This window comes from Caretta caretta, chromosome 14 (assembly GCF_965140235.1).
Source record: "Caretta caretta isolate rCarCar2 chromosome 14, rCarCar1.hap1, whole genome shotgun sequence".
In the NCBI taxonomy this organism is placed as follows: Eukaryota; Metazoa; Chordata; order Testudines; family Cheloniidae; genus Caretta; species Caretta caretta.
In genome coordinates, this window is record NC_134219.1 from 48,005,271 (window position 1) to 48,030,569 (window position 25,299).

Consider the following 25,299-nt stretch of genomic DNA (forward strand, 5'->3'; position numbering starts at 1 on the left):
GGAGTCACAGAGCGTGAAGGAAGTTCACATATGCACCTGGCCCTCATCCAAATTAGGCTTCAGTGTAGCCAAGTTGTAACAGGACCCAGGAGTCCTGCCTCCCAGTCCCCGCCTGCTCTAACCCACCAGACCCCACTCTCCTCCCAGAGCCGGGAGGGAGGGAACCCAGGAGTCCTGCCTCCCAGTCCCTGCCTGCTCTAACCCACCAGACCCCACTCTCCCTGCGAGAGGTTGTATCAACCCTCCCACTCTGATGATGCAAGTGCCTTGGGGCCAAGAGTCCACACCCCCTCACCCTTGCTGGGCATGTGCCCGGTGGCGGAGGGAGCGTATAAAAGGGAGCAGCTCGGCTCAGTCTGCACTGGCTGGAGAGGAGAGTGGACGTGCGCCGCGAGCCCCTGCCGAGAAGCCGCCGGGATTCCAGACCGCCAAAGCCGAACCCCCAGACTGCGGCGCGGGAGCCCTGTCAGTCGCGGGCCCCGAAGGGGACGTCGAGCTGCGACCGGTGGGAGAGACGCCCGAGACAGGACTAAGGGTAGGAAGTGGCCCAGCAGATGTCTTTGAGTATGCGGAGACCTGACCCCGGGTAACGGGTTTCATAGGGTCCTGGGTTGGAACCCGGAGGATAGGGTGGGCCCGGGTTCCCCTACCCTGCCCAACTCGTGCCAATAGGCAACGCTGACTCGGGAGAAAGGGCGGCTCCTTTGAACCCCTGCCAGTAGCACCGCGGCTGCTGAGGTAAGCTGCCAGAGAGGGGTCAGCCCCTGTGACAAATAAAGTGGGGCGATACCTCCCTTTCATGGACACCCAGCCAGCCAGTTAACTGTAAAATCCCTCTTGGTAGCTGCGTCACCTCCATTTCCCCAGCCAGCTGCAAACTGAAACCCCCTCCAGCCCTGTCAGGGTTCCTTCCCCACTCTGAACTCGAGGGGAGAGATGTGGGGATCCGCATGAAAGACCCCTTAAGCTTATTCTTACCAGTTTAGGTTAAAACTTCCCCAAGGCACAGATTCCTTTCTTGCCTTGGGATCGCTGCCACCACCAAGTGATTTAACAAACAAACAATCAGGGAAGGGACCACTTGGAGTCCTATTCCCCCCAGATATTCCCCCATGCCTACACCCCCTTTCCTGGGGAAGGCTTGACCACATATCCTCACCAATTGGTTACAAAGGGACGACAGACCCAAACTCCTGGGTCTTAGAACAATGGGAAAATCAGTCAGGTTCTTCAAAAGAAGGATTTTATTTAAAGAGAAAAAGGTAAAAGAATCACCTCTGTAAACTTAGGCTGGTAGTTAACCCTACAGAGTAGCAGAAAATTCAAAGAGCCCAGAGGAACCCCCTCTAGCCTTAGTTTCAAAGTGACAACAAAACAGGGATAAACCTTCCTCTAGCAAAGGGAAAATTCACAAGTTGAGAAAACAAAGGTAAATGAAAACACCTTGCCTGGCTGTTACTTACAAGTTTGAAATAAGAGAGACTTGTTCAGGAAGATTTGGAGAACATGGATTGATGTCCGGTCCCTCTTAGTCCCAAGAGCGAATGGCCACACAAACAAAGAACCCAAAACAAAACCTCCCCCCCCCCGCCACCAGATTTGAAAGTATCTTTTGTCCCCATTGCTTCCTTTGGTCAGGTGCCAACCAGGTTACTTGAGCTTCTTAACTCCTTACAGTTAAGGAGGAATTTAGGCTCCCTCTATGGTTATGACAAGCCCCTCCTCTGGCCTTTGTCTCTTTCCCGGGCCAGGAGGCCACCTGATCTCTTTGTTCTCCAACCCCTTCAGTTGGCACCTTGCAGGGGAGGGGCCCAGGCCATCAGTTGCCAGGAGACAGGGTTTCAGCCATTCTCTGTGCAGACCCCTGCCCTCTAAGGCTCTGCAACAAGCACACACCCTTATCCCACACGTAGATACTTCAGAAATGCATGGGGAAACTGAGGCACCCACACAGTATTCAGAGAAAATATTAAGAACATTCCCACTTTGTTACACCTGGAAACCAGGCCTTAGAGAAACCCAGTGCCATGGAAACCAGGCCTCAGGGAATCTGGGTGCCATGGAAACCAGGTGCCATAGAAACCAGGCCTTAGACAAACTAGGTGCCACGAAAACCAGGCCTCAGAAAAACCAGGTGCCATGGAAACCAGGCCTCAGAGAAACCAGGTGCCATGGAAACCAGGCCTCAGAGAAACCAGGTTCCGTAGAAACCAGGCCTGAGACAAACTAGGTGCCACGAAAACCAGGCCTCAGAGAAACCAGGTGCCATAGAAACCAGGCCTTAGACAAACTTAAGTGTCATGGAAACCAGGCCTCAAAGAAACAAGGTGTCATGATGTGACGAAGTGGGACTGTTCTTAATGTTTCCTCTGAATAGTGTGGGGGTGCCTCAGTTTCCCCTATGCAGTTCTTAAGTATCTAGGGGGTGGAGTAAGGGTGTATGATCATTGCAGAGCCCTAGAGGGCAGGTGTGTGCAGGAGTCTGGACACAGAGAATGGCCGACACCCTGTTTCCTGGCCACTGATGGCCTGGGCCCTTCCCCCCCTGCAAGGTGAGAGCTGAAGGGTTGGAGAACAAAGGAATCAGGTGACCACCTGGCCCGGGAAAGGAACAAAGCCCAGAGGAGGAGGGGCTGGAGGGGGTTTCAGTTTGGGGCTGGCTGGGACATGGAGTGAAGGGCAGACGTGGTTGTCTGGCTCACTGCCCCCCAAAATGGACCCAGCTGAGGGGTCCCGTTCTCTGCACCTGCAAGCTCTGTTTTAGACCATGTTCCTGTCATCTAATAAACCTTCTGTTTTACTGGCTGGCTGAGAGTCACGTCTGACTGCGGAGTTGGGGTGCAGGAGCCTCTGGCTTCCCCAGGACCCCGCCTGGGCGGACTCGCGGTGGGAAGCGCACGGAGAGGCAGAGGATGCTGAATGCTCCGAGGTCAGACCCAGGAAGGTGGAAGCTGTGTGAGCTGTGTGTCCTGAAGACAGGCTGCTCACAGAAAGGCGACTGCCCCAGAGTCCTGACTGGCTTCATGGGGAGCAGTTCCAGAGCATCGCCCAGGGACTCCGTGACACATGGAAACTAAGCCTTCGAGAAACCAAGTGCCATGGACACCAGGCCTCAGAGAAACCAGGTGCCATAGAAAGCAGACCTTAGACAAACCAGGTGCCACGAAAACCAGGCCTCAGAGAAACCAGGTGCCATGGAAACCAGGCTGTACAGAAACTGGGCCTGAGAAACCAGGCTACAAGGACAACAAGCCTCAGGGAAACAGGCCCACAAAGAAGCTGGGTGCCATGGAAACGAGGCCTCTGGGAAAACAGGCTGTGTAGAAACCAGGCCTCAGAAACCAGGTTTCAACGACAACAGGCCTCTGGGAAATTGGGTGCCATGGAAACCAAGCCATAGGGAAGCCGGGCGATACAGAAAGCCGGCATCAGGGAAACAGGGTACTTTGGCAGCCAGGGGTCAGGGAAATCATGTGTTATGGCAACCAGATTTCAGAAACACTGGGCCATGGAGAAACCCGGCCTCAGGGAAATTGGGTACCATGGAAACCAGGTGTCAGGGAAAGGGGGCAGCAGAGAAAAATATTGCCCCAAAAAGGCCAGCAAGACACCAGCCCCCAGGGAAAGCAGCTCATGGAGTCAGCGGCCAGACAGCGAGACTGTTTTTATTACTATTTGACAGCAAACAAGGAGCCGGGCACTGTAGTTAACCCCACGTGGGGCCCAGTAACGGGTGATTGTATAGGACCGTGGTTCACAGCCAGGGGTCCGGGGCCCCTGGGGGGCTGCGAGCAGGTTTCAGGGGGTCCTCAAAGCAGGGCCAGCATTAGACTCACTGGGGCCCAGGGCAGAAAGCCAAGGCCCCACTGCATGGGGCAGAAGCCTGAGGCCCTAAGCTCTGCCACCCGGGCTGAAGCCAAAGCGTGAGCAACTTGGGCTTAATTCACCTTTCTCTCCCCAGGGGGTCTGGGCTTCCCCTCTTTCTCTGTTCTGAGATCCCTCACAATTTCTCTCCTTCATTCAATCCTACTCTCTCTCCTTCGGGAAGGCATTTGACTTAGGTTTTAAAGCTATGTCAACACAGCTACGTCGCGCAGCAGTGTGAAAAGTGTACACCCTGGGCCAACATAGCTATGCCAACAAAACCCCAGTGTAGATGCAGCTATGTCGACGGAAGAGGGCTTCCATCAACATAACTAGCTTTGTTCAGAGAGGTGGTGTTCCTGCACTGACAGAAAAACCCTTCTGTGTGACCCTGTCTGCACTATGGGGCTATGCCGGGATAGCGATACCAACATACCTAAGCTGGTATCGTCTCTGTAGTGTAGACATACCCGTAGACAGCAGGACATTCTGATTAAAAAAACTAGCTTGACACAAAACAATATTGTCCATATTAAATTGAATTAAAACTGGCTAATTGATCCCCAAATGTAATTCTTACTGGGGAATCATCACTTAGTGGGGGTGTTTTTAGAGAGGTCTCACTGGGATTTGTTCTACTCAAAATCTTTATCAATGATCTGGAAGAAAACATAAAACTGTTGCTGATAAAATGTACAGATGTTACAAAGACTGATGGGGAGGTGTATACTGGTGAAGACAGGTCACTGATACAGACCAATGTGGATCATTCAATAATCTGGGTGCAAACAAAAACCCTGCATTTTAACATCAGCAAATACAAGGTCAAAGATCTCGGAACAAAGAATGTAGGCTACACTTACAGGGTGCAGCCGTGTTAATCTGTATTCGCAAAAAGAAAAGGAGTACTTGTGGCACCTTAGAGACTAACAAATTTATTTGAGCATAAGCTTACAGGGTGGGGGACTGTCCTGAAAAGCAGGGACTCTGAAAAAGACTTGACTAAAGAGAGCTAATGTGATCCATGGATGTATCAAAAGAGGAGTGGACAGAGGATATTACCTCTCCGTCTATGGCACTGGTGAGGCCAATACTGGACACTATGGCCTGTTCTCAGGTCCACATTTTTAAAAGGACAGAGAAGACATATGAAAATAAAAACAGAAGTAAAAATATATAGAAAGATCAATCCACAAAGGTAGTGAGATCCCTAGTTTCCATCTGGCTTAGAGAGATTTAAGAAGCTCAATCTGTTTATATACGATCCTACACAAGGAGTAAATCTCTGATAGTAGAGGGCACTTTAATCAAGCAGACAAAGGCTGAACAAAATCTGAGGACTGGAAGTTGAAACTAGAAAAATTCAATCAGGAAATAAGGCACAGATGTTTGACGATTAAGGGTAATTAACCATTGCAACAGGTTATCATGTGGTGTGGTGGGATCTCCATGATGGGAACTTTTAAGTTAAGATTGGATTGGTCTTTCTAAGAGATATGCTCTAGTTCCACCGTAAGTTATTAAGCTTGATTCAGGAGTCACAGGATAACATTCTCTGGCCTGTGTGATACAGGAAGTCAGGCTAGATTATCACTGTGGTCCCTTCTGGATTTAACATCTATGACAAATGGACAAGATGAGTTTAAATCTTCTAGTTATTGGGAATGTTTTTGTTTTAGGGTCAGAATTGAGGATGTTTGGGTGTGGATCATTGACATCAGCTGACCTGTGGTGATTGACACCAGTTGAGGATCTGATCTGACTGGTTAGGTTGATGTCAAAATTGTTTGTTACGTCACCTTATCTTGCAGTTACCTTAGTGGGCAGTGTTTGGGTGCTTTTAGCCAGGGTGGGATTGTTTTGGCTGGTTCTGAAAGGCATTCAGCAAACTTAACTTTAAGTGACGGAAGTTATTTGCGTGGGAGAATAACTAATAATAACTAATCCCAGTCAGGCGGCCGGAATTGCCCTCAGAGGGAGCGCAGCTGGGAGTGGGGAGGAGGCTCCCTGTATCCAAAACAGCTGATGTTACAGTGCCTGGCCCAGGCTCCCAGAGGGGATTTCCATGTCCTCTGTATGTCACTGTCCCTTCCTTTCAGAACCAAAGACCTTGGACGGGAATATCAGGCAACTCGGGCCGGGTGAAGGGCCTTACACCCAGAGCTGTGTCTTTCCCCTCCCAACACAAGTGGCAGGCACAGACCAGAACTGACCCTCCTTTCCCTAACTCTGTGTCTGCAATAAGTGACACAGCAGTAGTTGAAAGTGGATAATCCAGCTTTGCAGGTCTCATTTGATTTCAAAGTCCATGTTGATCAGAAAAAGCCCAGCTCCAGTTCTGAGCAGCCTCTCTCAGGTGGTGTCTGGTGTCATTTGGAAACTGAAAGTTTAATGAGGATAAAGGCGTTGGCCGTTCCCAGGCTGGGGGAGAGGACAGAAATTGGGGAGATTTCAGGGCTCCCTGGAGCCCACCTGTAAGCAGATCACATGTCTTGGGGTTACTCTCTCTTTGTCACCATCTAGTGGGGTTGCCAAGTCTCCAGGATTGTCCTGGGGTCTCCAGAAATTAAAGCTTAATCTTTAGTTAAAGATTATGTCATGTGATGAAACCTCCAGGAATATGTCCATCCAAAACTGGCAACCCTACATCTCATGTTCCCCTCTCTTCTCACGGAGAGAGGTGCAGCCAGAATTGGACAGGTGAGAGTACAGCACCCACCATGTGGGGACATCTGAGCTCATCCTGTAGATTGTTTTTAACCCTGATTTGGGGCAATTCTCTGAAGTTGTGGCGTCCCATGAGGCCCTTCTTCCTCCAGCCATGCCCATTTCCACCATCAAAGAGGCTCTTGCTGCCTGCAGAGACTTGTGGGTCACCCCTCTGCTACTTCATAGTTTAGACAGAAGTGGGGACTTATCTCAGCGATGGACCATGGAGTTCAGGTGTTCCTAGGAGTGACACAAAGGGCAGAGATAAGGTTGCTTGGGTGGCCTCAGCTGTGTATTTCCAAACATACCACGGTTTGTTTCTTTCCTTGAGGACCGGGCTCTCTCCTGTTTTCAGTTGTTCTAAGGAGGGTGACACATAGTTGTTTGGGTGAACTTATCTGGCATTTCTGGTGTTTATCTCCTCGAGCGTAACCATAACTTGCAACGTCCAGGTTTTCTCTGGTCTTTCCCTTCCTTTGCACAAAGCACAAACTGCAGACAGCTCCCTCCCCAGCCCAGATCAGCAGTCCCAGCCAGTGACCCACCGGGCACCTGCTTGTGAGCAACAGAGCTGGCTGGTCACAGGGTACTGCTGGTACCCTGGCAAAGTGTGTCCCCCTCTAGCAGCTGGTCCATATAGCAGATAACAGCCCATCACTGCTGACAGCTCATGGTATAAGCCAAACTCTAAAGCTCCTTAAAGCAGGATCCAGTCCCCCTGCTCCAATGACTCTTCAATTATTTATCCACCGTGCACCCCTCCCATTGGCTGGTTTAGGTGGCCCCCTGCCCAACCTGCTGGCTTTTGTGAATCGCTGTCTCTGTGCCCGGCTCTCCCCAGGCGTTGTATAGGAGACCAGGTGCCAAACTCAGGAGCGGTAAATGGCAGGGATCTGCCAGATACCAGAAAGTCGGGCGTGGTGACACGCAGTGTCACCGCCCTTCGTTCCTTTGGTGCCTCTGCTCCCAAACCCTGCACAAGCTGAACATGTCCTGCAGCCACGTAAACGCAGATCCTGCTCTCAGTCCACCGCCTCCTCCAGAGCCCCACCCCTACCTGCTTCTTCCCACTCCTGCCCCTCCTCTCCCCCAAGCGCACCGTGTCCTCGTTCCTCCTCCTTCCCCCCCAGAGCCCCCAGCACACTGCAAAACAGCTGATGGTGGCGGGCGGGAGGTGCAGGGAGGGAGGGGGAGGCGCTGATCTGCGGGGCCCACCAGCGGGCGGGAGGCATTGGGGGAGTTGGGGGGGAAGCTGATAGGGGGGCTGCTAGTGGGTACTCAGCGCACCCACCATTCCCCCCCCTTGGCTGCTCCAGACCCAGAGCACCCACAGAGTCGGCACCTGTGCCCCTGACCAGCCCTAATGTTCTCCAGTTGAAATGGGCGTCTCTCGTTTCCTTCTCAGGACCTGCTGGAGCAGGGCAGGAGAGAAGCTGAGCAGAGCCCTTGGGAGGAGGATGCCCCAGAAGGACCGAACTGAATCCCTGTGACCTGCGTCTGCTCTGCCCTGCGAATGCGACGGATGAGCTGAGAGCCTGTTTCAGCCCCACTCTGCAGGACTCCGACCTAGAGCCCCACTCAGGGCAACACAAAACCGGATCTTGGCCCGTGGCACGGGTGCGTCAGAGGAGAGAAGGCGAGTGGAACGGGCAAGTGACCAATAGGGCTGTGGATCGGCCTTCATCAGGATCCAACCCAAAATCTGTGAGTGGGATAAGTTGCAGATCACAGTGCAGAGAGTGACTCACCAGCAGGAAGCACCCAAATCCCGGAGAAGCTGCTTCGACTCAGTCCAGCAGGGAGCCCTCGTGTGTGGGGGCAGCCCCAGGATGGCAGACCGCAGCGAGGGGGCAGAGCTGACGCTCACCTCAGGGGAGGAGTGTGAGATGCGTGTGTGTGACACCGATGGGGAGCCCCGGGGCCACGTCGCAGAGCCCACGGGGGACGTGTATATGGCCAGGTTACGCGCCCGCCCCCAGGCGCTGAGCATGGAGACCCTGCAGGGAGCGCGGGACGGACTGGAGCGACGCGGGGAGCTGGGCGAGGAGCTGGGCTGCTGCCTGGACCTTGCCCTGGAGAGGTTCTCCCGGGAGCCCCGGTGCGTGCAGGAGAACGCCAGGATGGGGATCCGGTGGGAAAGGGGGAGCCTGGAGTTTCTGTCAGGGGAGGGGGAGTGTGAGATCTCAGTGTGCTACAGGGATGGGAGACCCCAGTACGATATTGGGGAGCTCCCCGTGCCCATGTACCTAGATCGGTTACAAGCCCACCCAGAACCACTGAGCACCGACACTCTGTGGAGTGTGCGGGACAAACTGGGGTCCTGTAAGGGGGACACTGATGATCTTAGAGCCTGTTTTGACATAGCCTGGGAGGGTTTCCGCCAGGAGCCCCGGTGTGTGCAGGACAACGCCAGGCTGCTGATCCGGTGGGGCAGGAGGCAGGTCAGGTTCACCTCGGGGAAGGGGGAATGTGAGATCACAGTGAGCTATGAGGACGGGAAACCCCAGTACCGTGTGGTGAAGATCCCAGAGCACGTGTACGTGGCTCAGCTACGTGGCCGCCGCCTGTCACTGAGCACTGACACCCTGCGGAGAGTGTTGCGTGAACTGGGGTCCTGTCATGGAGACACTGGTGCCCTGAGGGCCTGTTTTGACCAAGTCTGGCAGGGTTTCCGCCAGGAGCCCCGGTGCGTGCAGGACAACGCCAGGCTGCAGATCCAGTGGGGCAGGGGAGAGCTGAAGTTCGTCTCCGGCCAGGGGCAGTGTGAGATCTCGGTGCTCCTCACCACTGGGGAACCCCAGTATCGCATCACAGAGCTGGGAAGGGACAGGCCAGTGACTTGGTCACACGCCAGCCCAGAGCCGCTGAGCGTCGCAGACCTAGCGAGGGTGCGGGACAGACTGGGGCGCTGGAGGGCTCTGGGCAAGGAGCTGAGCAGCTGCTTTGGGGAGGCCATTTCCCAGTTCAGCCGGGAGCCCCGGTGCGTGCAGGGGAACGCCAGGGTGAGGTTGTGTTGGAGCGGACAGAGCCTGGAGTTCCTGTCAGGGGAGGGGCAGTACATTTTCTCTGTTTCCTATCAGGAAGGAAATCCCTGTTATTGTCTCCATGTTGAGACTCTCCCAGTGCACTTGTATGTGGCCCGGTTACGTTCCCGCAAGGACCCGCTCAGTGCTGACAGCCTGTTGAAATTTCACACTGAGCTGGGTCTCTGTCGGGGAGACACTGCTGCGCTGAGGGCCCGATTGCACAGAGCTTGGGTGGGTTACAGTCAGGAGCCCCGGTGCGTGCAGGAGAACGCCAGGCTGCTGATCCGCTGGGACGGGGGGGAGCTGGAGTTCGTCTCTGGGCAGGGGCAGTGTGAGATCAGCGTGCTCCTCGCCGATGGGGAACCCCAGTATCACATCACAGAGCTGGGAGGGGACAGGCCAGTGACATGGTCACACGCCAGCCCTGAATCCCTGAGTGTCGCAGACCTAGCGAGCATGCGGGACAGATTGGGGTGCTGGGGGGGGTTGGGCGAGGAGCTGAGCAGCTGCTTTGGGGAGGCCATTGCCCGGTTCAGCCGGGAGCCCCCGTCCGTGCAGGAGAACGCCAGGATGAGGTTGTCTTGGAACAGGGGGAGCCTGGAGTTCCTGTCAGGGGAGGGGCAGTACATTTTCTCTGTTTCCTATCAGGAAGGAAATCCCCGTTATCATTTTCATGTTGAGACTCTCCCAGGGGACTTGTATGTGGCCCGGTTACGGTCCCACAAGGACCCGCTCAGTGCTGACAGCCTGTTCAAATTTTACACTGACCTGGGTCTCTGTCGGGGAGACACTGCTGCGCTGAGGGCCTGCTTGTACACAGCCTGGAGGGGATTTGGCTGGGAGCCCCTGTGCGTGCAGGAGAACGCCAGGCTGTTGATCTGCTGGGATGGGGGGGAGTTGGAGTTCGTCTCCGGGCAGGGGCAGTGTGAGATCAGCGTGTCCTGCAGCGCCGGGGAGCCCCATTACCACATCACAGAGACAACCCGGGACGTGTTTGTGGCTTGGACACACTCGCACCCAGAGTCGCTGAGCATCAGTAACCTGGAGAGGGTGCGGGACAGACTGCGGTGCTGGGGGGCGCTGGGCAAGGAGCTGAGTGGCTGCTTTGGGGAGGCCATTGCCCAGTTCAGCCGGGAGCCCCCGTGCGTGCAGGGGAATGCCAGGATGAGATTGGATTGGGACAGGAGGAGCCTGGAGTTCCTGTCGGGGAAGGGGCAGTGTGAGATCTCTGTATCCTGTCAGGAAGGAAATCCCCGTTATCATTTTCATGTTGAGACTCTCCCAGTGCACTTGTATGTGGCCCGGTTACGTTCCCGCAATGACCCGCTCAGTGCTGACAGCCTGTTGAAATTTCACACTGAGCTGGGTCTCTGTCGGGGGGACACTGCTGCGCTGAGGGCCCGATTGCACAAAGCCTGGGAGGGGTTCAGCCAGGAGCCCCGGTGCGTGCAGGAGAACGCCAGGCTGCTGGTCCAGTGGGGCAGGAGGCAGCTCACGTTCACCTCGGGGAACGGGGAATGTGAGATCTCCGTGCGCAATGGGGACGGGAAACCCCAGTACCATGTTAGGAAGATCCCAGTGCATGTGTACGTGGCTCAGCTACGTGTCCCCGGACAGTCACTGAGCGTAGACACCCTACAGAGAGTGTTGAGTGAACTGGGGGCCTGTCACGGAGACACTGGTGCTCTGACCGCCTGTTTTTACCGAGCCTGGGAGGGTTTCCGCCAGGAGCCCCGGTGTGTGCAGGAGAACGCCAGGCTGCTGATCCTGTGGGACGGGGGGGAGCTGGAGTTTGTCTCCGGCCAGGGGCAGTGTGAGATCTCCGTGCTCCTCGCCGATGGGGAACCCCAGTATCGCATCACAGAGCTGGGAAGGGACAGGCCAGTGACTTGGTCACACGCCAGCCCAGAGCCGCTGAGCGTCGCAGACCTAGTGAGGGTGTGGGACAGACTGGGGCGCTGGCGGGCGCTGGGCAAGGAGCTGAGCAGCTGCTTTGGGGAGGCCATTTCCCAGTTCAGCCAGGAGCCCCGCTGTGTGGAGGGGAACGCCAGGATGAGGATCAGGTCTGATGGAGGGACCCTGGAGCTCCTGTCAGGGGAGGGGCAGTGTGAGATCTCCGTGTGCTGTACGGATGGGAGACCCCAGTACAAGGTTGGGGAGCTCCCCGTGCACATGTACCTGGCTCGGTTATGTGCCCGCCCAGAACCACTGAGTGCTGACGGCCTGCAGAGAGTGTTGAGAAAATTGGGGTCCTGTCAGGAAGACACCGGTATCCTAAGAGCCTGTATTTCCCACGCCTTGGACCAATTCGTTCAGGAGCCCCGGTGCGTGCAGGAGAACGCCAGGCTGCTGATCCGGTGGGGTGGGGAGGAACTGGAGTTAGTGTCTGGCCAGGGGCAGTGTGAGATCTCCGTGCTCCTCGCCGATGGGGAACCCCAGTATCGCATCACAGAGCTGGAAGGGGACAGGCCAGTGACTTGGTCACACGCCAGCCCAGAGCCGCTGAGCGTCGCAGACCTAGCGAGGGTGCGGGACAGACTGGAGGACTGGGGGGCACTGGATGAGGAGCTGAGCAGCTGCTTTGGGGAGGCCATTTCCTGGTTCAGCCGGGAGCCCCCGTGTGTGCAGGAGAACACCAGGATGAGGTTGTGTTCGGACAGGGGGAGCTTGGAGTTCCTGTCAGGGGAGGGGCAGTACGTTTTCTCTGTTTCCTATCAGGAAGGAAATCCCCGTTATCATTTTCTTGTTGAGATTCTCCCAGTGCACTTGTATGTGGCCCGGTTACATTCCCGCAAGGACCCGCTCAGTGCTGACAGCCTGTTGAAATTTCACACTGAGCTGGGTCTCTGTCGGGGGGACACTGCTGCGCTGAGGGCCCGATTGCACAAAGCTTGGGTGGGTTACAGCCAGGAGCCCCGGTGCGTACAGGAGAACGCCAGGCTGCTGATCCGCTGGGACGGGGGGGAGCTGGAGTTCGTCTCTGGGCAGGGGCAGTGTGAGATCAGCGTGTCCTGCAGCGCCGGGGAGCCCCAGTACCACATCACAGAGAAAACCTGGGACGTGTTTGTGGCTTGGACACACTCGCACCCAGAGCCGCTGAGCATCAGTAACCTGAAAAGAGTTCGAAACAGACTGCGGTGCTGGGGGGCGCTGGGCAAGGGGCTGAGCGACTGCTTTGGGGAGGCCATTGCCCGGTTCAGCCGGGAGCCCCCGTGCGTGCAGGAGAATGCCAGGATGAGGTTGTGTTGGGACAGGGGGAGCTTGGAGTTCCTGTCAGGGGAGGGGCAGTACATTTTCTCTGTTTCCTATCAGGAAGGAAATCCCCGTTATCATTTTCATGTTGAGACTCTCCCAGGGCACTTGTATGTGGCCCGGTTACATTCCTGCAAGGACCCGCTCAGTGCTGACAGCCTGTTGAAATTTCACACTGAGCTGGGTCTCTGTCGGGGGGACACTGCTGCGCTGAGGGCCCGATTGCACAGAGCTTGGGTGGGTTACAGCCAGGAGCCCCGGTGCGTACAGGAGAACGCCAGGCTGCTGGTCCGCTGGGATGAGGGGGAGCTGGAGTTCGTCTCTGGGCAGGGGCAGTGTGAGATCAGTGTGTCCTGCAGCGCCGGGGAGCCCCAGTACCACATCACAGAGAAAACCTGGGACGTGTTTGTGGCTTGGACGCACTCGCACCCAGAGCCGCTGAGCATCAGTAACCTGGAGAGGGTGCAGGACAGACTGCGGTGCTGGGGGGCGCTGGGCAAGGAGCTGAGTGGCTGCTTTGGGGAGGCCATTGCCCAGTTCAGCCGGGAGCCCCGGTGTGTGCAGGAGAATGCCAGGACGTGGTTGTGTTGGGACAGGGGGAGACTGGAGTTCCTGTCAGGGGAGGGGCAGTACATTTTCTCTGTATCCTATGAGGAAGGAAATCCCCGTTATCATTTTCATGTTGAGACTCTCCCAGGGCACTTGTATGTGGCCAGGTTACGTTTCCGCAATGACCCGCTCAGTGCTGACAGCCTGTTCAAATTTTACACTGAGCTGGGTCTCTGTCGGGGGGACACTGCTGCGCTGAGGGCCCGATTGCACAAAGCCTGGGAGGGGTTCAGCCAGGAGCCCCGGTGCATGCAGGAGAACGCCAGGCTGCTGGTCCAGTGGGGCAGGAGGCAGCTCACGTTCACCTCGGGGAACGGGGAATGTGAGATCTCCGTGAGCAGTGGGGACGGGAAACCCCAGTACCATGTTAGGAAGATCCCAGTGCATGTGTACGTGGCTCAGCTACGCACCCCCAGACAGTCACTGAGCGTAGACACCCTAAGGAGAGTGTTGAGTGAACTGGGGGCCTGTCATGGAGACACTGGTGCTCTGACCGCCTGTTTTTACCGAGCCTGGGAGGGTTTCCGCCAGGAGCCCCGGTGCGTGCAGGAGAACGCCAGGCTGCTGATCCAGTGGGGCAGGGAGGAGCTGGGGTTCGTCTCCGGCCAGGGGCAGTGTGAGATCTCCGTGCTCCTCGCCGATGGGAGGCCCCAGTATCACATCACAGAGCTGGGAGGCGACAGGCCAGTGACTTGGTTACACTCCATCCCAGAGCCGCTGAGCATCGCAGACCTAGCGAGGGTGCGGGACAGACTGGGGTGCTGGCGGGGGCTGGGCGAGGAGCTGAGCAGCTGCTTTGGGGAGGCCATTTCCCAGTTCAGCCAGGAGCCCCGGTGCGTGCAGGACAATGCCAGGCTGCTGATCCAGTGGGGCACGGGAGAGCTGGAGTTTGTCTCCGGCCAGGGGCAGTGTGAGATCTCGGTGCTCCTCGCCGATGGGGAACCCCAGTATCACATCACAGAGCTGGGAAGGGACAGGCCAGTGACTTGGTCACACGCCAGCCCAGAGCTGCTGAGCGTTGCAGACCTAGAGAGGGTGCGGGACAGACTGGGGCGCTGGTGGGCGCTGGGCAAGGAGCTGAGCAGCTGCTTTGGGGAGGCCATTTCCCAGTTCAGCCAGGAGCCCCGCTGTGTGCAGGGGAACGCCAGGATGAGGATCAGGTCTGATGGAGGGACCCTGGAGCTCCTGTCAGGGGAGGGGCAGTGTGAGATCTCCGTGTGCTGTAGGGACGGGAGACCCCAGTACGAGGTTGGGGAGCTCTCCGTGCACATGTACCTGGCTCGGTTATGCGCCCGCGCAGAACCACTAAGCGCCGACATCCTACAGAGAGTGTTGAGAAAATTGGGGTCCTGTCAGGAAGACACCGGTATCCTAAGAGCCTGTATTTCCCACGCCTTGGACCAATTCGTTCAGGAGCCCCGGTGCGTGCAGGAGAACGCCAGGCTGCTGATCCGGTGGGGTGGGGAGGAACTGGAGTTAGTGTCTGGCCAGGGGCAGTGTGAGATCTCCATGCTCCTCGCCGATGGGGAACCCCAGTATCACATCACAGAGCTGGGAGGGGACAGGCCAGTGACTTGGTCACACGCCAGCCCAGAGCCGCTGAGCGTCGCAGACCTAGCGAGGGTGTGGGACAGACTGGGGCGCTGGGGGGGGCTGGGCAAGGAGCTGAGTGTCTGCTTTCGGGAGGCCATTTCCCGGTTCAGCCGGGAGCCCCCGTGGGTGCAAGGGAACGCCAGGATGGGGATCTGCTGGGACAGGAATAGACTGGAGTTCCTGTCAGGAGAGGGGCAGTGTGAGATCTCTCTGCGATATAGGCACGGGAGAGCCCAGTACGAGGTTGGGGAGCTCCCAGGGCACATAAACCTGGCTCAGTTACACACTCCACCAGAGCCAGAGCACGAACCCCCTGAGACGCCGCATGATTGAAATCGGACCGTATGTCTTTGCTGCTAACACTGTTGAACCATTGCACCAAAGCCTGTAAGAAGTGCATCATGTAAGGAATCAAGGGAAATTTACTATCAAGTGTGATTCTCCTGTTCATAGACCTGTATCATCCTTGTCCCCGAAGTGATAAATATTGACTCTCTACTGGCATCCTACCCGCGTGCTGTATTCCTGAGCAACACCCACAGGGCAGTTACACCCAGGTTACCAGCCACTTTGAATGGACTGTTCAAGTTGATGGCCCGTTAAAGAACACTTAACTCTCTCCATGGGCCACAGAAGAAGCTTGTCCCGGTCCCATGAGCCTTCCAGTGGACGCTTTAGCCAGAATATGGATAATGGCTGCTTCTGTGACTCATCGAAGGGCCTGTGACTTGCTCATGTGACCTTGAACTCCATCTTGTGCCTGCAATTTTGCATAAACTAAGGCGGAGAGCATCCCCTCCACATGGGAGAAGGTTTAAAAGACCCTGGAAGCATCTCCATTTTGCCTCTTTCCTGCTCTGATCTCTGACCTTACACTAAAAGGAGCAGATTGACTATGGACTGAGGACCTTCCAATCTGTAGGAAGTTACCAGAGACTGTACAAGCCAACAGTCCATAACATCACTGCTACAAACCTGATCCAAGAACGTTGCCATGATGATATGTACATGATTTCTTTGACCATTTTAATTCTTTCCTCTTTCTTTTTGCTTGTAAATAAACCTTCAGCTATTAGCTACTAAACGATTGGCAGCAGTCCGGTTATTGGGTAAGATCTGAGTGCTATACTGACCCGGCTGTCTGGCTGATCTCTCGGGATTAGCGGACCCTACCTGTGATGAAGTTGGTTTTCGGTAACCACTCACCATAGAGTCCAGTGTCTGGGTGTTGAAGCCAGGCCTGGAATGCCGAAGGAGGCTGCAGTTCTGACTTCTTGTTCGCCAGTCAGAAGAGGAGTGGGAGGGAGTGGGGCCTCAGGGGGGGCAGTGGGGCCCGTTCTGAGTGTGGCCCCGGCACCACTGTAAACTCCATCCTGCCCAAGGCCTTCCTCTCTGTGGCCTCAGGCAAACTAGGTGCCATGGAAACCAGGCCTCAGAGATACCCAGTGCCCTGGAAACCAGGCCTCAGAGAAAACAGGTGCCCTGGAAACCAGGCCTCAGAGAAACCAGGTGTCATGGAAACGCAGCCTTAGACAAATTAGGTGCCCTGGAAACCAGGCCTCAGAGAAAACAGGTGCCCTGGAAACCAGGACTCAGAGAAACCAGGTGTCATGGAAACCAGGCCTTAGACAAATTAGGTGCGAAGGACACAAGGCCTGAGAGAAACCCAGCGCCATGGAAACCAGGACTCAGAGAAACCAAGTGTCATGGAAATGCAGCCTTAGACAAATTAGGTGCCATGGAAACCAGGCCTCAGAGAAACCCAGTGCCATGGAAACCAGGCCTCAGAGAAACCCAGTGCCATGGAAACCAGGCCTCAGAGAAACCAGGTGTCATGGAAACGCAGCCTTAGACAAATTAGGTGCGAGGGACACAAGGCCTGAGAGAAACCCAGCGCCATGGAAACCAGGCCTCAGAGAAACCCAGCGCCATGGAAACCAGGCCTCAGAGAAACCCAGCGCCATGGAAACCAGTCCTCAGAGAAACCAGGTGTCATGGAAACCAGGCCTTAGACAAATTAGGTGTGAGGGAAACGAGGCCTGAGAGAAACCCAGAGCCATGGAAACCAGGCCACAGAGAAACCAGGTGTCAAGGAAGCCAGGCCTCAGAGAAACCAGGTGTCATGGAAACCAGGCTTTAGACAAACTATGTGCCAGGGAAACCAGGCCTCAGAGAAACCAGGCCCCAGGCGAACCGGGCCACAGGGAAACCAAACCTCACGGACCCTGGGCCACCAGGAAAGTCAGCACCGAGAGGATGCTGCTCAGGGCAGTGGGTTGATGGGTGCATTTTTCCGGCCCTTTCTCCCTGCCCAACTCCGCAGCGATGCCCAGGGCGGGCGGCTAGCCGGCTGCGTGCTGGGGTTGGGGCAGACGCCAGCTGCAGGGGGCAGACACCAGGAGAGGGTTACCAAAAATACAGGACAGAGCTCAGCTGTCCCGTGTCTTGACTTGAGGCCCTTGGGGGGCCACTCCCCCCTTCTCCTCTATCCTTCCTAGGGGTCTCTCTCTCCAGCTCTGGGTGCTGCAGCCACCCCAGGGTCTCTGGCGCTGGCTGGGCAACCGCTGGGGCTCCTTTTCAGGTTCTGCGTGGGTGCCGAGCCAGGGGCTGAGGTTGCTGGTCTCTGCCCGCTGCAGAGCTGGGCACGGCCGGGGGTAGGGGCTGAAAGAAGGGGTGCAGACCGGAGGAAGGTAGCAGCTGGAGAAAGCTTTGCTCATGTGACCCTGGACTCCATCTTGTGCCTCCAATTTTCCATAAACTAAGGCGGAGAGCATCCCCTCCACATGGGAGAAGGTTTAAGAGACCCTGGAATCATCTCCAGTTTGCCTCTTTCCTGCTCTGATCTCTGACCTTACACTAAAAGGAGCAGATTGACTATGGACTGAGGACCTTCCCTGCTGCAGGAAGCAATGGGGCCTCACTTCAGATTTCAGTGGGAAGGGGGCAGCTTTTGGAGGGCCGAATTTGGTGCCACCGGGCCGAATTTGAGTGGTCTTGCGACCCTGTGCGCCTGCCTGCGTTGCCAGTCTGTGGCACTTTGCAAAGTGAGCTGCTGGAGACGCAATGCTGGATTTCAGGTGCCGGAGGGAGATGCTGGGCCTCTCTGCCAGCACTTGGCTACCCCCTGCGCCCAGGTTGAAATATGGGATAAGGCACTGTGACTCGCTCCCTAGACGGGCCGAGTCTATGGAAAAACCAGAGCAAATCTGACTGTGATTTCAGCAAACACCTGACCCGCTCCCCAATGCTGTTGAGGCAGAGTCTGGTCCTGGCTGGGACGATGTCTCTGAAATGCCGGCACCAGAAAGGGATATTAAGGGACACAGCTGCAGTGACTTAGTGTTGCCATCTATCATTATGTTATTGCGGGTCTCATGATGTTTGATGATTTGAATCCCCAGCTCCTGGAGTCCTGTGATTCTAAAAAAATATCTCCGCTAACTTATTTTTTCACTAAACGTTTCTAGCCCTTGTAGTTCCGCAGAAAAGCTTGAAAACATGTACTAAGTGTATCCGAAAGGCACAGAAAGAAGAAGGTAACTAAAAAGAAGAGGAAGTTACTCACCTTGTACAGTAACGATGGTTCTTCGAGACATGTGTCCCTATGGGTGCTCCACTGTAGGTGTCTGTGTGCCCTTGTGCCTCTAATTGGAGATTTTTGGTCGCAGGGTCCCGTTGAGCCAGCGCATGCGCCCTTCCTCCCTCGTGGTCTGCCTCGAGGCTATTTAGCACTGCATGGAGCTTTTGGATCTTTCTGTGGACAAAAGGAAGAGTTTAGGGGATTTCCTGAAGTTCTTAGTCCTGTCCAAGGAGCATGCTCATATCCTTTTAATATCTAGCATATGCACAATTATCTCCCAGTTGTCACAATGTGGCTTTGGGAAAAAACAGGGAGATGGATCTGTTGATTCATATGGAAAGTGCAGAGAAAGTAGGAAGAAACTTGGGATATGGCCTTAGAGTTACTCTGTCTTTAAAAAAAAAAAAAGGCCATGAACGATGGATGTGCCATCAGGGCTGCTATTTCTCCTATGTGCCTAGCTAAGGTGATGGCAATTAGAAATGCTGTCTTCATGGACAGGTGTAAGAGAGAACAAGTTGCCCTGGACTTGGAGGGAGGTTGAGTCAAAGCCCTGAGAACAAGGTTAAAGTCCCAGGCTGGAGCGGGTGGTATGACAAGCGGGAAGAGATTCCCATTGCCCTTAAAGAATCTACGCATTAGTGGGTGAGCAAACACCAAGTGGGAAGCCGATTTCGCCACGAGATGAACCTTAAGGGAGCTGAGTGAGAGTTTAAAATGTAGTGCAAAATCAGAGGGAGGAAAGATGAGGTTGGGCCTGTGTGTTTGAAATGACACAAACTTGGAGTCGTTTCCATTCTGTAGATAAGTATGTCGAGTGGTCAACTTTTGGTTGTGTTGCAACACATCTTTCAGCTTGTCAGAGCATTCTGCCTCAGCCTTGGAACTAAGAAGGAGCCAAGCCTGGAGGCGGAGGACCCGTGGGTTGGGATGGAGGGTCAGCCCATTGTTTTGAGAGATCGGGTGAGGGATGAGCTGAAAAGAAACAGGAGGGCATATCGCCATCTGTGTCAGGTAAGGGAGTCTGTGTCAGGTAAGGGAGCCAGACTTGTCATGGTCAAGAGGGGCAATCAGAATAACTCTCGCTTTGTCTCGTTGAATTTTCAACAGAATCTTGGATAGAGTAGGAAACTGGGAAAAGACATACAAGTGGGCCCTGTCCCATGGGAAGATGAGGGCAACTGCCAGTGAATGCTTCCCCAGGCCGGTCCTGGAGCAGTAACAAGGACCTTTCTTTTTCCGTTAAGTAATGAGGAGATCCATAGGCAGGGTTCCCCAAAGGGCGGATATATCTTGGAGCACCTCTGAATTCAGTACACACTCACTGTTGTGAGAAAATTGCAACTGAGACTGTTGGCTGTGACGTTCTGTATCCCTGGTAGATAGACAGCTGAGAGGAGCACATTGTGATGTGTGCATCAGTTCCAAAGTTTGAGTGCTGTCTTGTAGAGGGAGGGAGATCTGGCAGCTCCTTGGCAGTTTACACAAAACATACAGGTCACATTAAGTCCGTCATTACCTTTGTGTGTTGCTTTTGATGAAAGGCAGAAAGTGTGCACAGGGACTCCTGACAGCCCTTAGCCCCAAAAGAGTGATATGGAAGGTCATTTCTGTGGAAGGCCATTTGTCTTGAACCTTGTGGTTGTGTAGGTAATCTCCCCAGCGTATTAGGGAGACGTGTGTCCCAGGGTGGTGAATGTGGATAGCGAGAGAAATGCTCTCGCATGTACTGCATCAAGGTTGGTCCTGATAAAGTCTAGTCACTGTACCGGGGTTAGTATGCCACTACAACGAAGAGAACCTTGGAGAATACCCTGTGTGGAGCAGTCTGTGCTGAAATTGATCCTGCCCCAAAGGTAAGCAGTAGGAAATCTCCTGTACGATGCTTGTATTGAGATATGGAAGTAGGCACCCCATAAGTTCAGGGCTAGAAATCAATCCCCTTGCTCTAGAGCTGGTCCTAACTGCTGTGAAGTAGGGCAAGGTGACTTCTGAGTGGCGTGACAGGTGTATAGATGGCAGCTGATGCTGTAAGGTATCATTGTTCAGGCCCTCGACCAGCTCATCAAAAGTGCTTATAAGAGGCAGTTTGAGAGGTCACGGACTGGGGTGCAGACTGTTCCCACTTTTGAGCCCTGGGCCTCTTACACTGTGGCTCACAGCAGCACTGAGATGGTGGGTATTGAGAAGATTGTGATCTGTGCTGTGGTTGAGAGGTTCATCTTCTCTTCTGTCCCACAGTGTAGATTCCTAAGGAGTGTAATGTGGCCCGAGAATCCTTTAGGATCTGGAGAGAAAATCTGTCTTCTCCGCAAAGAGTTTGGCCCTTCAAACTGGAAGTCTGTAGCTCTTTGGACAATCTAGAGGGGTGTAGCCAAAAACAAAACAAAACAACAAAACAACAAAACAAACAGCCCAGTGCCAAGAGCGATTCCCGCCTCACTACCACTGTCATGGAGACTGGGTGGGCAGCTGTAACAGCTACATCCAGTGCTGTCTCTAGGACCAGTCTGGCTATTAACTGACCATCTCCTCTAAGAATGGTCTGAATCTGTTCTTTTTGTGTTTCCAGTAATGTTCCAGAAACACACTGGGTTTCCCATAATTAATAAAATTGTATTTGGCCATGACAGTTTGGTAATTTATGACTCTAAACAGTAATGCTGTCAATGAATACGCCATCTTGCCAAGCCTGATTGTATGGAGTTGACTTGGCATCATGTTGCTTACTTTATGCATTAACCACATCCACTATGATGGAGTTGGGTTGCGGATGTTGAAAACAAAGTCTGCCTCTTTGGGTAGAGACGTAGGGGTTTTGGTGTGTTTTTGTTTGTTTGTTTTGGTTCGTTTGTTTGTTTAAACTCTGTTGCTGGATGGTGCGATGGGGGCTGGTGTCTGCCAGATGACTTTGGGAGGATCTAGAATCGCCTCATTAATTGGGAGGTCAGTTCTAGATGAGAAGGTGGTGTGCAGAATTCCCACCAACTTGTGACGTGTATCTGCCACCTCCTGTAGGGGAATCTGCAGCTCGTCTGCCACCCTCTTGGTAAGATCCAGAAAGTTCTTAAAATCTTCCCCGTGTGATGAGGGGTGGGCAGCACAGCCTCGTCTGGGAGCGATGAGGAGAAGTGTGCAGGAGGGGGAGCTTCCTCTTTGGGTCCTTTTTCCCTGTTCTGAAAAAGCTTCCTCCTGCCCTGACTTGGGTGCTCTGGACAGCCAGGCTGCAGCAAACCAGCTGGTGGACTCTCCCTGAGAGACACCAGGGATGGTTGCGATGTGTGTGTACATTGCCCAAGAGGAACAATATGGCCTTGGGGTGGAGAGGGAGGAAGGCAGGCATGGGCGGTGGGCTTACCTCAGTGGGCCCGTACCACCATTGTAGGTTGGCTTGATGGAATTGGGGAGGACCCTTGTAGTGTGACGGTGGGCCACGATGAGGGGCCAGGGAATGATCTCCTCCTGGCCACTGTCAGATTCGTCAGTGAGTAAGGGTGCCGCTGACTGGGGTATTGGCAGTATACAGCCCAGTGCCAAGAGCGATTCTCGCTACCGGGGTCCTGGTACCGAGTAATGGGGATTGTGGTTCTTCCCCAGTCATCAGGTCTCCAGGGTACCAGAGCTCATGCAGTACCATGGCTTCATTTGGTACCACAGAGGAGTGTCCGTGGCACGTTGTCAGTACCGATAGTTGGGCAGAGCACTCCCTAAATGAGAGTTGTGTTGTGCCCAGCACAGAAAGTTTCTTGGTGCCACTATTTTAGAGACGGGACGGTAACTGTCTCTCTCTGGGTACTGAGACCACAGGTCTCCAGAGTCCCAGAGCGCGTGTGTCCCCGCGGTGGGCTCGCGGGGTCCCACAGGGGAGTGTCTGTGACGCGCGGGAAGGTGCAGAACATGTCCTCCATGGGAGTTTTGTTGCACCTGGTACCAAAGGCTTTCTCTGTGCTGCTCTTTTAGAGATGGTACGGTCATTGTCCCCTCTCCTTAGGGGGCTGCAGACGCCCCTGGCCTCTCCCTGGGGAGGGTGCCGCAGAGCAGAGCTCACAGCAGGGGGTCCCGTGTCGGTGCTGGGGCTGCAGGTGTCTCCCACCGAGGGGGCCGCTCTGGGGAGCCCCACTGCCTGGCCAGCTGCTCTTTTACCAGCCTTTCCCGGGGGAGGCTGCTGTTCTCCTCTCCTCTCCACGGCTGGACCCCTTCGGGGATGACCTGGGGTCAGCACCCACGGGAGTCCCCTGTGGACTGAAGTGTTTTCTCCATAGGGAGGAGTTTTAAGGGCTGCCGTGTTAGCTGTGGCAGGTGAAGCCCAAACACTACTTATGCAGAAGGAAGTGAACCTTCTACAGAACCTGCCCCAGCTGGGGAGTGAACCAGGCAACCTCCCCCGTCCAGGATTTACCCAGCTCTGCATGGGGAGCAGCGCTGAGATCTCAGCCATGTGCAGGGGGGATTCACACCCCTGACAGAGCCAGTTCAGTGACAGAGTGAAGGGATCAGCTCAGCTCAGCCAGGCCCCCAGACCCAGAGTCCAATTCTCAGTGATTCCATCCTTGTGCTTGGGGTAAAGACAAGGGGGTTAGAGGGAGGTGGTTTTAAGCCACCTTTGTCCTTCCTTTAGTCTCCCTGGCCCCTAGTTACAGGGGCCTCAGGGCTGCAAAGCAGAGATCGGCCATAGTGTGATGCCTCCTGTCTATGCCCCCAGCAGAGCCATCCCTTGGGGAGGGCGAATCCGGGCAACCGCTTTGGGGAGCCTGTGCGATTGGCTGGCGCGGTCGGTCCCAGAAGAGACGAATCTGTCACTTCCGCCCTGGACCCCCTAGAGCCGGCCCTGGCCCCCAGCATGCCCCAAACCCACTCCTACAATAAGAGCTGGGGGCAGAGTGCTGAAGAGCCCCTCTGTCAACTTCACATGGACGGGACGGGGCGGGACAGGGACGGGGGCGGGCGCTCCCTTGCACCGGAGCTATTTTCTGGGGACAGTTGCCATACAAATTGAGGCCCCTTTGCTCTGATAGAGCAGCATAAAAGGGCCAGACGATCAGGCCCATGGAATCTTTCCCCACCTGCACCCACCTCTCCCCACAGATGTGATTAGAGACCCTGGCACCAGAGGAGGCTCCCAGCAGATTACAGGGAATCCAAAGTCCCCCTGTCCAAAGATGCGACTCTTCACACCCCGTCTCCTTGCAGAGCCCCCTCCCTCCTAAAGATCAGCCAGCTGAGCAACAGAAAAACTGCTTTTATAGACAGGTTTCAGAGTAACAGCCGTGTTAGTCTGTATTCGCAAAAAGAAAAGGAGTACTTGTGGCACCTTAGAGACTAACCAATTTATTTGAGCATGAGCTTTCGTGAGCTACAGCTCACTTCATCGGATGCATACCGTGGAAACTGCAGCAGACTTTATATACACACAGAGAATATGAAACAATACCTCCTCCCACCCCACTGTCCTGCTGGTAATAGCTTATCTAAAGTGATCATCAGGTTGGGCCATTTCCAGCACAAATCCAGGTTTTCTCACCCTCCACCCCCCCACACAAATTCACTCTCCTGCTGGTGATAGCCCATCCAAAGTGACAACTCTTTACACAATGTGCATGATAATCAAGTTGGGCCATTTCCTGCACAAATCCAGGTTCTCTCACCCCCTCACCCCCCTCCCAAAAACCACACACACAAACTCACTCTCCTGCTGAACAAGGATCTTCCGAACACTCACGGGTTTGGGGAAGATCCCCCAACTGCAGACTCCAGTGGGTCCAGAGGGAGGGATGCCCCCATGCTGTGCTGAACCCTTGCTATAAACTCTCTCCCCATTCACCCACAAACATTCTGAAGTCCTGTCCTGTGGGCTTCTTGACATCCACAGAAAGGTGGGGCTGGGTGAGAACAATGGGTGTGGGGTACAGAGTAACACAGGGCCATTCACTATCCTACACCCCAGGTTCAATGCAGGAAACCTGAGGAGTGAAGAAAGCTGCCCACAGCAGATACTGGTCGCAACAGAGAATTTGACCTTACATATCAGCTGGAGAAGTCCAAGACGCTACGTTTGATTTCTCACCTTTTTTCTTATTTGCTACTTAGAGGCATTTTTTGAAAATTAAAATCATCAGAAGGCTTTTGGAATTCTAACGACTACTTACACTTTCAGGCTGCCATAAGTAATGAACAGCTTCCCTCGCTAACTTCAGTTCTGGCAGAGAAAAATCAACACAGCCTCAGACCTCATGTATCAGTTTTAAGGCCAATATTTTCCCTTTTTGTGATATGTAGGAAAAGTGGCAAAATCAGGCTTTAAACGGAAACTCAGCTTCAATCTTAACTATTTCCATAATTAAAGACTGGTTCCATCTTTAATCTTTTGGAGTCAGTGTTTGGAACACAGGAAATGCCAGACTGGCTCAGACCTGAGGTCCATCTGGTCAGTATTCTGTCTTCAAAGGTGGAAAGTGCCAGATGCTTCAGAGGAAGGTGTAAGATAATCTGTCTCCCACATTCTCATCCTGCTCTCTAACAGTTAGCGGCTGGCTGAAGCAATGAAGCATGAGGTTTAACATCACTCTGGGTATTCTTGTTATCCATATAAATATCTGGTCACTTTTTGAGCTTTGCTAAATGCTTGGTCTCAACAACATCCGGTGGCAATCAGTTCCACAGTCTAAT

At 54.4% G+C, this 25,299-nt stretch overlaps 1 protein-coding gene across 1 annotated transcript; it reads left to right on the forward strand.

Annotated features, from left to right (window-relative positions):
- Positions 1-216: 216 nt before the first annotated feature.
- LOC142069154 (uncharacterized) lies at positions 217-15,557 on the forward strand. The gene is made up of 2 exons (XM_075119584.1): positions 217-535; positions 7,979-15,557. Exon 2 carries the CDS (start codon positions 8,403-8,405, stop codon positions 15,384-15,386), a length of 6,984 nt encoding a protein of 2,327 aa, XP_074975685.1. The 5' UTR covers positions 217-535; positions 7,979-8,402; the 3' UTR covers positions 15,387-15,557.
- The last annotated feature ends 9,742 nt before the right edge of the window (positions 15,558-25,299 follow it).

Coding starts and splice junctions, on each gene's coding strand:
- LOC142069154 (XM_075119584.1), top strand. CDS start 8,403: ATGGCAGACCGCAGCGAGGGGGCAGAGCTGACGCTCACCTCAGGGGAG.